Source organism: Tupaia chinensis, unplaced genomic scaffold (genome assembly GCF_000334495.1).
Source record: "Tupaia chinensis unplaced genomic scaffold, TupChi_1.0 Scaffold146177_1, whole genome shotgun sequence".
NCBI classification, from domain to species: Eukaryota; Metazoa; Chordata; class Mammalia; order Scandentia; family Tupaiidae; genus Tupaia; species Tupaia belangeri.
In genome coordinates this window covers 1293412-1307714 of record NW_006206032.1, presented here as the reverse complement: position 1 = coordinate 1307714, position 14303 = coordinate 1293412, and the positions used below count along the sequence as shown (strand labels likewise).

Sequence of the window (14303 nt, the reverse complement as noted above, 5' to 3'; positions counted from 1 at the left end):
TACACACAAAAACAAAGAGTCTTCCAGAATTCACTTGGACCAAAGCCATGTCAAGAACAAAGTACATGTCTTCTAACTTGTGTTCTGGGGTCTTGTACCCTTGACCAGCATGTGTTTTTAGGATAGAGTAGATTTAAAGTCATGTTGCAGAGTATAGATTAATCTTCTATTAAATGGTTCACGTTAGGCCACCTGGTGGCTCAATTGGTTCCAAACAACTGTAGTTCATGGCTAACCATGGGTTGGGATCACCAGGTCAGCATGAAAACATACTGGGAATTTTGTGCATGCTTTAAACCCTGATGAGCAGTAGAACTGTGGAGGGAACCCTGTAGAGGATATTCTTCCCACCTGCTCCTCCTTCTCTTGAGCTTACACAATTTCTATACCATGAATAAGACTTTAAGAACTCTACTATGAATAAAACCTAGAAATCTTCATTTCAAAAAAATATCTTCCTTGCCTGAGAATTTTCTCAAGTAAATTTCTGTTCCATAATGTATCTATGTAAACTTTATGATGATTTTTGCTGACTTAAATGAGTTTTCAGGACCAGCAGATGACATACTAGTTATGTCTCTGGACACCCACATAGTTGAGTGGACCTGGCAGCTTAAAACTCACACTGGGTACGTGTGTGTACATGTCCAAAATCCCCAGAGGAGATTGGAGAAGGGATTTCAATGTGGCCATCTCCCTGGGGGATGATTTCTTGCTCACTCTCTTTCTGGCTAGCACACACAGCTTATAGGAAAGAAAACAAACAAAAAAATCTCTCTCTCAAAAAAAAAAGAATTTTCTTTTGAAATGCACGTAAGTATACTATGTCATTAAAAGGTTATGTGTTGGGGTCAGCCTTTGGTCTGGTGGTTAAGGTGACTGTATTCCACATGACCAGTCATGCAGTTTGAGCCCCAGACCTGGTGGCTTGAAAAACACATCAGGTGCATGTGTGCTCAAAATCACAAAAGGAGGGATGAATAAAGGGATTACTGTTGACCATGCCCCATGAGGGTGCTTTCTCTCTCTCTCTCTCTCTTGCATGCATGTGCACATGCTATCTCGCAAATTAAACAAACAAATTTTCCCTTAAATCTTATAAGCCCTCATCATATGTGACAGGATAGGGAATGCTAGAATGAACTATTTCAAGGAGAAGGCATCCATGATGATTTTTGAGAAATATCTGCAAACCTTAGTAACATGGGAATAATGGATTAATGTACATTATTTTAGAATCAGTATAATTTAAGATATCATTAAATTAGATTAATGGATGAAACAATGAATAAATAGGTCAAATGTCTGAATAGATGGTTAAGTATATATTCCATAGTAAAACCAATGAATGTGGGGTTTAGGTGTTCAGCATTCATTGTTTTTTGGTTAATAATCAACCAAGCAGGTGAAGGGCCTGGAAACATGATTTTAGCCTGGGGAAGTGCAGACTGAATACAAATTAGTGGTTCCTTTAAACATGCCTTTAAATACTTGCACAGGGGCAAGTTGGTGGCATGGTGGTTAAGGCGGCTTGACTCCCATATGGCTGACTGGGTTTGAGCCTTATATCATGCCAGGCACATGTTCGTGCATGCCCCAAATACTAGGAGAATGGAGGAGAAGGGATTGTGATGTGGCCATCCTCCTTGGGGTGTATTTTCTTGTTTTCCCTCTCTCTGGCAAGGGCACACACCCTATGGCAAAAACCTAAAAAAAAAAATAAATAAAAATAAAAAGTTCTTGAAATCTCATATCATGAAAAATCTATGTATGGGTTTGAAAAAGTTTTTTCACCAAAATCAGCTAATACTTGCATTCCATTTTTTTGTGACTATTTTGAAGTCCCTTTGTACTCAGAAATAGTGTGATTGCAGATAACTAATTAGGAGAGAAGATAGGCCATCTGTTGTGAGAGCTTCTAAGTCAAAGCAATATCCATTTGGTTTTGTTAAATAAAAAGATGGTAGTTATTCAGTATATTTCTTCACTGACCAATTCAAGGTTCTCAGCAATTCATATTTATAAAAATACCACTTTAGAAGTGGAATAGAAGATTTCTAAGTGATCTCTTCCCATCTTACTTGGCAAAATAGAATAGAGAAGTCTTCAAAGAATTGCTTGAGTTTCTTTGAATTTTTTCTTTCTTGGTAAAGCTGAGTGACCTTTTATAAATTTTGTTCATTCTGAACATATCACATGGTTCCACCTCAGTCATTTCCACTGATGGTTGGTCAGTAACACCAAATCCTGGCTTACACTGGTCTCCAGAGAATGTTTACTAAGGAGTGTTACACTTTTTGGCAAAGAATTCTGGAGCAAAGTATCACAGAACATTCTATTTCATGCTGCCTCAAGAAGGCACCACTAAATTACCCTACAGAGAAGGTTGACTGAAAAGAACATGATTTCACTCAGTATCATGTATTAAAATTGCCATTGAGAGAAGAGCTTAACTTCACTCCCCTCGTGATATTACTGGTGAGTAAATTGAAATAGAACTTTCTCATATTGCGTAGGTATCCTCGGTTTTCCTAAAGCCTTGAAGCTTTTTGATTTTATTATCCCTAAGTTTTTTCAAAAAGAGCCCATTAAGCTTCTAATGACTTGTGCATTCCACATTGTTCTCACAGTCTAATGTCTTCTCAGTTTACAAAGTGTATTTAAAACTAAAGTGATGAATAACTAGAATTACATTATTTCCTTCAACTAAGTGAACTGATGTCCTGAAGCGACTTGTACTCATGTGAGCTCCGTAACAAAGACCCAACTGTGCACAAGTTAATTTGAGGAGCTTTCAAATAATTGCCCTCAAAATTGGGTTTTTTCCTTCTCTAGTGCCGCTGCAATTATCTTTTCAAAGGAATGATTTATTACATATACACATATGGAGCTCTAAAACCTGCCTCGCTACCCTCAACATTGTGGAATTGTTATAATTTGCTGCATTTATCATAACAAACAATATAATTGTATTTCCTTATGGGTCTAGAGCAGCATTCGTCAGCTGTCATTTGATTATTATGCTAAAGATTTGATGTAGAACTAGAATTAACTAATACTCGTGGAAATGAGAAGAACTCTTGTTCTCATGCCATTTTGTTCTAAAGCTCACTCCTCTGTGAGTACACTCTCCCTTGCCCAAAACTTGGTCCTAAGATAAGTACATTCTTAAAAAAGTTAGATGTTAATCTAAATTTCAGAAATAGAATTTGGTTCTGAAAGTACTTGGGATCAGTCCATTTAGTGAAACCTTTTATTGAAAGCAAGTATCTTTTTTTTATGTATTACAATCCTAGTCTTAAGTTTACAGATATAAAATGAACTTAGTATGATAGTCTATATTTATGGCATGTCCCGAGGTACTCTGAGCAATGCCAAATTATTTAATCAGGAGATGCCTACACTTTTGTAATGCCATATATGTTTTTTTTTTTTCAGAGATAGTCAAGGAAACCTTTTAAGTGATTCATTAGTCCACGAACATTAATTGAGAGGGCACCGCTGAGCTAAATAGACTGAGGATATGTGATGAAGGATGAGTAAGATATTGTTCCTGCCCTTCAAATTTACTGTAATCAAATCAGCTTGGATCTGCAGGATTCAATTTGCTTTATTCCCTCTCCCAGCTAGCTGGATTTTAGCTGACTCCAGATGCGCCTGTTAAAGGAAATATGAAAGAGCTGTCCACATAACTTTCTTTTGGCGTCATTTTATTACACTGGTTTTCCTGCTTTAATAAAATAAATTTACAAAACAGATCTATTAGGGCACAATAATATTCATTACCCAAACTTTCTCTGTAGGGCTCTTTTTTAGACAGGAAACTCTCCAAAGTACACCTGAAACGAAATTTTATTCAGACAAAATAATTTTTTTTTTTCAATTATTGAGACTAACCAGTCTTGATCAGTAAGCCACATAAGTAAGCAGTACACAGGGCATTTTGGCTATAAAGAGCTTGTCTGCTTGTCGCCTGCATTTTAGAACCCCTTACTGACTGCAAGAAGTATAGAGAGTGAACTGCAGTATGGTGAGCAGGTAGGGGGAGACTGCTCTTCTGAGTACCCTGGATATGCAGGAACTAGAAAGAGCAGGTGAGACCCAGGAGAAAGCCTGCATTGCTGGAGAACAGGACATGGCCCGCCGCAGAGTACTATGTTAAAAAGACAGGTAGGATGAGCTGAAGTCGTTCCAAATTTCTGGCCAAGGCTCTTATAATTAATTGCATGCACTATTTGTATGCAGTTTAATTATGGGCTTTGTAACATGTGCTGGAAAAACAATAATTGGATGTATACTGCTTTTAATGTGGTGTTACAGAAAATACATGTTCATCACATTTGTTAAAAAGAGACTTTATTCAAGGGGACTATTTCTGTGAGGCAGAGATGGGGCTCAAAAAATTTTTTTAAAAGGTTTTTGCCATGGGGTGAGTGTGCTCACTGAAGAGACAGACAGTGAGAGCAAAAGTGAGAAATCACTTCCCGGGGATGGCTGTGTGGCAATCCCTTCTCCTCTTGGGATTTTGGGCATGCATGCACACATGCCTGGCATAATTTTCAAGCCACTGGGTCTGGGACTTGAAACATGGTCAGCAATATGGGAGTCCAGCACCTTAACCACCGCATCACCTGCTGGACCCAGGGGCTCAACTTTGAATACAGTTGTCCCTTCGAATTCACAAGGGATTGGTTCCAGGACTGCACACAGATACCAAAATCCTCATGTAAAATAGTGTGGTATTTGTGTAAAACCTATGCACATCCTTCTGTAAGCTTTCAATCACCTCTAGATTATTTATAATATCCAACACAATGTAACTACTGTGTAAATAGCTGTTGAACTGCATTATTTTGTTGCTATTTTTGTAAGTTTATTATGTGAGAGAGAAAAGGAGGGAGAGTAGAATGAGAGGGATTTTGACAAGATCTTGAAGTGTTGGACTGTTCCTGCTCAGCCTTCTAACCAGCTAGAACTATAGGCACATGCCACCATGCCCAGCCTGTTTAGGTTTGACTAGGAATTGAACCTGGGCCTCCCACGTAATCTCAGCCTCCAAGTAGCAGCTTTTTGGCAGCATGAGCCACCATAGCTGAGCTCCAATAAACATGGATGTGCAAATGTCTTTCTTATGGGCTGTTTTCCTGTCTTTTTAGTAAATACCATCACTTTTCTGATGACCCAATAGTTTTAATGAAATGAAATTAATTTTTACTTAATATTAATTATAAATTAAAATTTTATTTCATTAAAACCACAAGAAGTGTTATATGTATATACTTTTTAACTGATAGTGAAACTGAGTTCTGAGGCGCAAATAAATTAAGAAATGAAAGATCATATAGCTGGATAGTGATAGACGCTATCACACGTTCTTTTGTGTACTAACATTTATATAACAGTTTATAGAAGTTTGTTTTTTCTTTTTTAAAATTTACCAGAGGGCACATGCGCTCATCAGAAAAAGAAAGACAGACAGACAGAAAGAAGAAAGCATCCACCAGTGGTATGGGGTCATGTCACAATCCTTTTATCATTTCTCTATCCTGTCAAGATTTGGGGTATACACACATTCTTGGTGTGTCTTTCAAGCTTTGGGGGCTGGGTTTTAAATCACTTAGCTATTTGGGATCTGCCTTCCTTAACTACTTGGCAATAGGGCTGGCCTTGGAAGTACTTTTTTTTTTTTGGGAGACGTTTTTGCTATAGGGCGTATGCACTCACCAGAAAGACAGAGACAGACAGAGAGACAGAAAGCAAGAAATCACCCCCCCAGGGGGGATGGCCATGCTGCAGTCCCTTCTCCATTCTCCTCTTGGGATCTGGGGCACGCACACACATGTGCCTGGCATGAGTTTTAAGCCACCGGGTCCGGGACTCAAACCACGGTCATCTACATGGGAGTTCAGCAACATAGCCATTACACTAACTACTAGTCCCGAAGTACTTTTCACATGCATTTCTATATCATTAATTCCTCACAATAGCTACATCTACATGTTACAGGTAGAGAGAGACCATGACTTAAAGCCTTGCTCAATAAGCAGCAGCACTAAAAGTAATATTAGACACTGTCTGCTACTTTTACTCTCTAGGTTTAACTACTCTGTTAAACTTTTTTAAGAGTTTGCTTTAGAATATTAGTTCTCTCAACTTCATGGTTTATTTTTATAGCATAGTTGCTCATTTTAAATATGTTTGCTTTGTAATTTAAATGATTTTTCTCTCATGTTATTAGTAAGTCATTGTATCTCCTCAGTTTTACCTTGAAGACTTTTTTTTTAATTTAACCTGAGGGCATGTGTGCTGGTGTGTGTGTGTGTGTGTGTGTGTAAGTAATGAGTGTGCTGCAGCATGTAGACAGACAGAAAAAGAGCAAGTACTCCCATAGAGAATCGTCACACCCCAATCCCTTCTCCTCTGTTCCTCCTTTCAAGATTTTGAGCATGCATGCACATGTGTTCAGTGTGTTTCTCAAGCTGCTGAGTTTGGGACTAGAACCATGCAGTCAGCCATGTGGAATCCAGCTGGCTTAATGACCATGCTATGGTCTGGCCCTACCTGAAGTGTGTTTTTTTTTTTTTTAAAATCAGTTTATTATGTAACTTTATTTATTTTAATTTGACCAGAAAGGGACAGAGCAAGAAAGAGAAGGAAAGTTAGAAATCAAGATGCAAGGTCTGGGGCTCGAACTGTGTTCGGCCATGTAAGAGTCCAGGGCCCTTAATCACCATACCACCTACCAGCCCCACCCTGAAGTCTTTAACAGGCAAAAGTCTTATGGTCCTAAGTTTCTGTGTATTTTCTTAAAACTAAAGTTCTTTGTATTCCAAGGCTACTCTTCTCTCACATTTTTCCCCTCCCTAACATCCAACAATTTTTAAAATAAAACATTTATGTATTATCTCTCATGCTTCTAGCAGCTGGTGTGTGTGTGTGGGGGTGGTTTTGCTGACACAGGGCAGGTGTTGATGATCTTGACCAGGCTCAAACGTGAGTCTATGTTCAGCTGATGAGCGTCTGTTTCAGACCTAGCCTTGGAAATGACACACTGCCACTTCTGCTGTAGCCTCATGGCAAGATGATGTCACAAAGCTAGCCTGTATTCAGGGAGTGGGAAAATACTAGCCTTTACTCCTTCATGGTAAGAGTTATGATGCTAGGTAGCAAAGGGAATGGATACCAGGAGAGGTGGATAACTGGGCCATTAAAAAAATATCCACCTTACTCTAATGGTTTATACTGACTTAAGAAGTATAGGTAAAATTTGCTTGAGAAAAAAAGTGAACCAAACATTTTAATTTGTGTTATTGTTAGGTCACTTTGTATCTAGGTCTAAGAACCATATCAAAAAAGTATTAGTGAGAAAATATAATTTTGGTGACTGTATTAGAAATTGAGTAATTAATTACATTTTTAAATAAACTTTTTCTCGAAGTATAACCTGGGACCAGCAGATGGTGTAATGGTTATGTCACTGGACTCCCATGTAGTTAACCACAGTTCAAGTCCTGGAGAAGAAGAGATTGTGGCATGGCCGTACCTCCCCTGGGGAAGGGAATGATTTCTTCCTTTCTGTCTCTCTGTTTCTCCAGTGAGCACATGTGCCCTATCACAAAAATCTCTCTCTCAAAAAAAAAAAAAAGAAAAGAAAAAGTACAACCTACATATAGGATAATTAATAAATCATAGTAATATAATTATAGGGGTTAATATTGGGTATCAGAAAAGTCATGACACATTTTTGCATAGAAAGATATGTCAGGACTTTTTCCATGATCAAATAGCTCAGCAGGTCATCACAAAATGAGCACAATTGTATAGTTATCCCCAGGTCAAGAAATAGAATATCATCTGCACCCCAGAATTCACTCCTTTGTCCTTTCCTAGTCTATCTCCCTTTCCAGAAATGGTTAGTACCCTGACTCTTACAACCACAGATGAATTTTGTTTTAGGAACTTTTAAATCATCCAGTGTGTGTGTTCTTGTGTGTAGAGTCTTTCACTCCACAGTATATATCCAATACAGTGTTAATATTCACATTCTGCCTAGTGTGGTGATCATATCCATTGATGTTTTCATTTAAATCTTCTAACACTTTTCCCCCTTATCATGTTCTTCTCTCACTTCTCTGTTCACGCAGCGTTCGTATTATAGCGACTTCCCTTAACTTCCTTTATCATAGGGAATTTTTATGCTTCTTTCTTTCTAAAAGAAAATAGACTATATATGTGAGAGTACTGTGGGTATAAAGATGAAACTCAGAATCCTTTGTTTTTGCTGTGTATTTGGGAAATTATAGTAGTATATGAATAAGTATAAACTGAGGCCTGAGTCAACTGGACTTGAAAATTTAGTTCTTCAGAACACTTAAAAATGTTTGATCTTTTGTTGTTATCTAGCCTATTATAGGTTGATCATAATGTCTTGCTGTATTTAGCGACTTGATTCCAAAACTGGGGGGGGGGGTACTTATTGTGATGCCAAATCACAGTAGTTGATGGTTCAGAGGGAATTGATAAATATCCTGCTGATTCAGAGGTGATATTTTACTGTCCTAGGAATCCTCTAAGAACTACTATTGCAGTTTCTAGTTTAAATTGGCTCAGCATTTCCAGTAAGAATTAAGCAATTTTCTGCTGGGTTTCAGCATAATATCTTGTCATTTGCAAATCAGTTTGAGACCCATTCCTAAACATAGAATAATTTCTCTATTGTAGACTCTTATATCACTGGGATAGGGTTCAAAAGGAAGTATCTGTTTATTTTATTCACTCTTCCTCAGGAAAGACAGTGGTGCAGTGAGTCATTAGCACATTGTGTTTTCCAATAACAATTTGACCTCGGTCTCTGGAGCTGTAAAATCAATGGGAAGAAGCCTGTTGTATCATGAGTGATGAGGAAAACGCATGATTGATTCATGTTCCTGAGACTATTTCAAAGCGAAATTAATGTAGTGTCTGTAAACTACAGTTAGAAATCCAGGGCCAACAGAATAAGTATATGTTATTAGCAGCTTCTTCCATGTGTAGCACACATGTATTAAGAAATAAATATAAGCTGTTCTGTAGGCTCTGGTAATTCTTTGATCATGTTACCCAGAAGATGGAAGACTTGGAACAAAAGGAGTTGTTCCCACAGTGCTTTGACACCTTTCAGTGAGTAGAGTGACTGAATCTGTCCTGCGGTAGGTTATGATTCTACAGTGGTGAGATGGTTATTTGTGGGAGGGGAAGCCTTGGCAGCAGTGAGACTTGAATCAAATATTACCACCAAGAGACCCGTGCAGTCATTTTGGGAGCCAGCCCCAGAGGGCAGCATTTCATAAACTGTGCTCCACAGAACACCAGTTTGGAAGGATGTTAATAGATCGTATGTGAAAAAAGATTCCATAGTGAAATGTGTGGTAAACATCACATTAAATGAAGAAAAACAACTGTTATTGCCAAAAGGCTTCTCAGGTCTTTAATGTGCTCTTGTACATAGAATATGCAGTGTGTTCCAAGCATATTTGGCTATTGAACCCCTCTTTTAGCAGAGGTCTCACAAAGCTTGTGCTTTCTATAAAGTTCCTTGGGTAAAATTGCTCTAGTCCATTGATCTTGGAACATGTTTTTCCCTCATTAGCTCTTAAAATTATTTTGAAAACTTTGTATTCACACATTTTTAAGCAAACATGCATCTTTGTGTAACAGCCAAATGGATACAATAGATTCCTTTCTGGTACATTTATTTAAGATAATGAACTTCCGACATATTTTCATCAAAATCATGGCTCTGCAAAGTTGGGTCATTTTAGCTGTGAACAATGTCTGCCTTCTAACCTAATTGGTAAAGCCATCCCTCTCTATAAAACAAATCAGACTTACTAGTTTTCTGTGACCCTACCTCAAGAGGGATGTTATTTGTGACTCATTCATTCATCCACTGCCTATGAGAATTTTACATAGCAAGACAATGGACCTAGAAGGCCTAGAGAAACTCTAGGCAGACAAGAGGTCTCTGCCTTCACCAATAAAGACAAGGTGTTAGGTAAAGGGGGAGAAGAGAGGCAAGAATGCTTGGCAAATGTGTTTGTAGGCAGATCACTTCAAAGGAAAGCTTTGAGGACTAAGGGCCTAGAAATTGATTCCTTTAAAAGTGTACAAATCTGTGTGTAACCTGTGGCATATCTTCATGTGCCTTCATGGATATGTGTACCAGGGTGAAGTGACTCTTTTGGAAGATCAAGAAATATATATGTCCTCTTAGAGAGCGAACTCCTTATTAAATAGCCAACTAGTCTGGCTGGCTGGAGAGAGCATTTATCTCAGGAAATATTTTTTATTTCTTTGAAGTGGAAGTCCTATTATTGGAATTCTATGATAGAATAGTCTTCCACCAGCAAAAGCTCAGCGTACACAGCTGAACCTCCAGAAGGCTTCATATTTTCCCACAGTATAAGGATCTTCATGTTCCGTTCTTACCTTATACCTAGTTCCTGTTGGTTCGTTGACATGCCTCATTTCCTGTATTAGTTTGCGTCACTAAAAAGACAGTAAATGATTACTCACTTTGTTAAACATACATACTTTTCCTGTAGGAGAATAGATACATACAAGTGCCTTTATTTCCCATAGGGGCACTGATGCTATTCATAATATATTATGCATTAAATGTCATACTTTCTTTATTCTTTGGCATTTCCAACCCTGGTGACTGGCAGGATTGTTTGGAAGTCAGAGACTATTTAAGCTACAAGTAACCTTGGAAATGATCTAGTTTGGATATCTTGTTTGTGTAATAGGACAGGGAACTGAGATGAAGAGAAATTAAGTGACTTGCTCTATGAAACATAATTTAGTATCTTAGTTAGACCATCTATTTAGACTAAAAACTAGGTCTTAGTGTACATTTCTCCAATTGTAGTCTCCCATCCCTCTTAATTTTTTTCTTTTTTATTTGCCAGAAGGTGTGTGTACTTGCCAGAGAGAGAGAGAGAGAGAGAGATCAAGCATGTGCGTGTGCACAAGCGAGCAAGCACTTCCAGTGGGTTGTGGTCATGTCATAATCTCTTCTCCATTTCTTCATCCTTTTGGGGTTTGGGGCATCCACGGACATGTACCCAATGTGTTTCTCAAGCTGCCGAGTCCAGGACTCAAATCACACAGTTGGTCATGTGAAATCCAGCACCCTTAACCACTAGGTCCTTGGGCCACCCTCCCTTCCTCCACACCCTTTAATCCTTGTAAAAAAAAAATAGATCCTGGATAGGTCCCAGCTATGGAACCCAGTGAATAATGGGGGATATTTTCAGTTCCATGCTGTACATAAGTGTTCATCATGGAACAGCACACAGTGAGGTACAGAATCACATGCCATGCCTGGCGGCATCTAACTGTGCCTGTTTCCAACGGCGTCCAGGTTGGAGCATTGTAGAACTTACGCAACAAATGTGCATTAACTTACAATGATACTGAAGATTTTCATATCTTATCACTGCAAATAACCTCAAAACTACTTGTTTTGTATAAAATAGGGGCATGTACATAGCTACGTTCACGCTGCACATCAAATAGGGGCATGTACATAGCTACGTTCACGCTCCACAGTTAAATGTTATTTTTGCTTAAATAATGATTTTTTGGAGGGCTATTTTTTTCTTTTTCATGTTTTTGCCATGGGATTTGTGCACTCACTGGAGACAGACAGTGAAAGGGAAAGTAAGTAAAATCATTGCCTGGGGGGATGGCCACACTGCAGTCCCTTCTCTTCCATTCTTCTCAGGATTTTGGGCATGCACACACATACTCCGGGCATGACTTTTCAAGCTGCTGGATTTGGGACTCAATCTACAGGTGGTCATGGGGGAGTCCAGTGCCTTAACCATGCCACCTGCTAGCCCTTGTATTTGCTTTTTATGTGACAATTCTGCTAATAATACTTTACTACCATTACTACCATTGTGTCCAATTTTAATTTAGCAAGTTAACATTTTAGGGTCCTTAATAAAATTTTATAGAAAAATTAATGATTGAAGGAGGTAAAGGTTATTTGAAATGGAAGTGTTCAGAGTCAAACTCTGTTACCTATTATACTTCTTAAGCTACACTTAAAATATAAATGACTACTGACTTTTCATTTTCAACCTACTACATAATTTTTTATTTTTAATGAACTAGTTTTGCAAGTTCTTTTAAAAATTGCTGTATTATTTCTTTAAATCATTTTGATTGCCTTGTGGATTGCATCATGCAGATGAATTTAAATCTCTGTGTCTAGCCATGATTTCCTCTTTCACTTAATTCTCAAATCTTCTGCTGCTGGATATTGCTCCTTTGGTATTCCAGTGTGATCTTGAGCTGAAAAACTGAATCTCCATCTTCCTGCTGTCTTCCTCTGAGCTCCTTCCACAAAACTAATAGTGTTTTTTTCTCCACTGTTAGTCTGGAAGTCTTCCAGACATCTTCACTTACTTTCTCTGACTTCTGGTGTTGGGTTGCCCAGCCAAGCACCATGCATTGCCAGTTGTTTTTTTTTTGTTTGTTTTGTTAAAAAAAAAAAAAAAAGAATTGTTAGGGGCCAGCAGTTGGTGTAGTGGTTAAGGCGCTAGACTCCCACATGGCCGACTGCTGTTCAAGTCCTAGAACCCGTGACTTGAAACACATCAGGTACATGTTTGTGTGCCCAAAATCCTGAGAGGAGAATTGGAGGAAAAGGGATTATGGCATGGCCATCCCCGTGGGGGTGGAGGGTGATATTTCACTTTCTGTGTCTGTCTCTGTCTTTCTGGAGAGCACATGAGTACATGCACTCGATAGCAAAACAATCTTTCTCAAATAAATAAATAAATAAATAAATAAATAAAAGAAAAGAAAATTGTTTATTCCTTATCTTATGATGATTCTCACTGTCACCAACCTCAGCCTGGCATCATTCCTTCTACTAGAGATCAAACTTTCCATCTCTTCTCATCAGCCAGTGCTGACCAGATGAATTTTCCTAGAGCCTGCCTTTGATCGCATCTTTCTCCTTCTCAGAAAACTTTAGCATAGCTCCCTGTTCTCAGGAACATTGAATCCATGCCTGCCCTGGCTTTTACCAGCTCTGTTTCCAGCAGTTTACCTACCTGAAACTTCATTTTCAGCTAACAGTTTGATTCACTATTTCCTGAGCCCCCGTCCCCAGGCCAGGCTCTGTGCTCAGGCTCCAGGGCCCACCCATGTAAATCATTCCTTCTCTTCCTTGCCCATCCATCCTACTCCTCCCCAGACTTCAGTATCCTTCCTGTCAGGAGTACAGTCTTCCCTGGGTCTAACTTCACTTTCTTTTCTTTTTAAATTTTGCTACAGAATGTATACACTTGCCAGAGAGACAGAGACAGAGAGAATGAGAGTAGTCATCCCCTGGGGGATGGCCATGCCATGGTCCCTTATTCTCCATTCTTCTCTTGGGGTTTTGGGCATGCACACGCATGTGCCAGGTGTGTTTTTCAAGCCTCTGTGTCTGGGGCTTGAACTGCACAGTTGCCCATGTGGAATCCAGTCACCTTAACTTCCACGCTACCTACTGGACCGTCTAACTTCCTTTAGTGGCTTTTACTATCTATATAGGAAATGTCATAATTTAAGTTCTTTAAGTTTATGACAGTTCTAATTGGAATAACTTGAACTGCTTTTCACCTCTGTCGGTTTTTTGACGTTTGTCATGTACAGCTAGTCCATCAGTGCACCGAGGGTTAGAGTCTTTGCCTTACCCATATGCTCTGTAATGCCTCACAGACACTAATATTCAAGGAAAAGCTCTCTGCAGGCTGTGCTTTGTCATTTTTGCTCACTAGGAAATCTTCAGCACTTAGAACTTGGCACATAGTAGGTACAAATTATGTATTTATTATATAAATTGTAGATGTTCAGGAAATGTGAATTGATTTGACTTTAGGTCATTCACACCTGCTGCATTCCTTTTTTATTTTGAGATTATTCTAATGTAAAATGAAATGAATGCAATTTCCAGTCAGAATCTGTACAGCAGGGCTTGACTGCTCCTTCTAAAAGAATTTTGCTTTTCTGCAGATATTAATGAATGCCAGTTACAAGGCGTGTGCCCTAATGGTGAGTGTTTGAATACCATGGGCAGCTATAGATGCACCTGCAAACTGGGATTTGGGCCAGATCCTACCTTTTCCAGCTGTGTTCGTAAGTCATCATTTTTTTTATTCCTATTTTGGGTTAGTTGCTTTTGGATTTTATAAAAACAAACAAAAAACCCCCCCACAAAACCAGAAATACTCAGCGGCTTACTTAATTTTAGAAATATGTAG

General features: G+C 38.7%; 1 protein-coding gene across 2 annotated transcripts in view; it reads left to right on the top strand.

Moving 5' to 3' along the window:
- Nucleotides 1-14303, top strand: part of LTBP1 (latent transforming growth factor beta binding protein 1) — a 269142-nt gene that overhangs the window by 93984 nt on the left and 160855 nt on the right. For both annotated transcript variants that reach the window (XM_014584279.2, XM_027768415.1), the window contains exon 6: nucleotides 14056-14178. In XM_014584279.2, the coding sequence (XP_014439765.1) occupies nucleotides 14056-14178 (123 nt within the window). The remainder of the gene's footprint in view (nucleotides 1-14055; nucleotides 14179-14303) is intronic.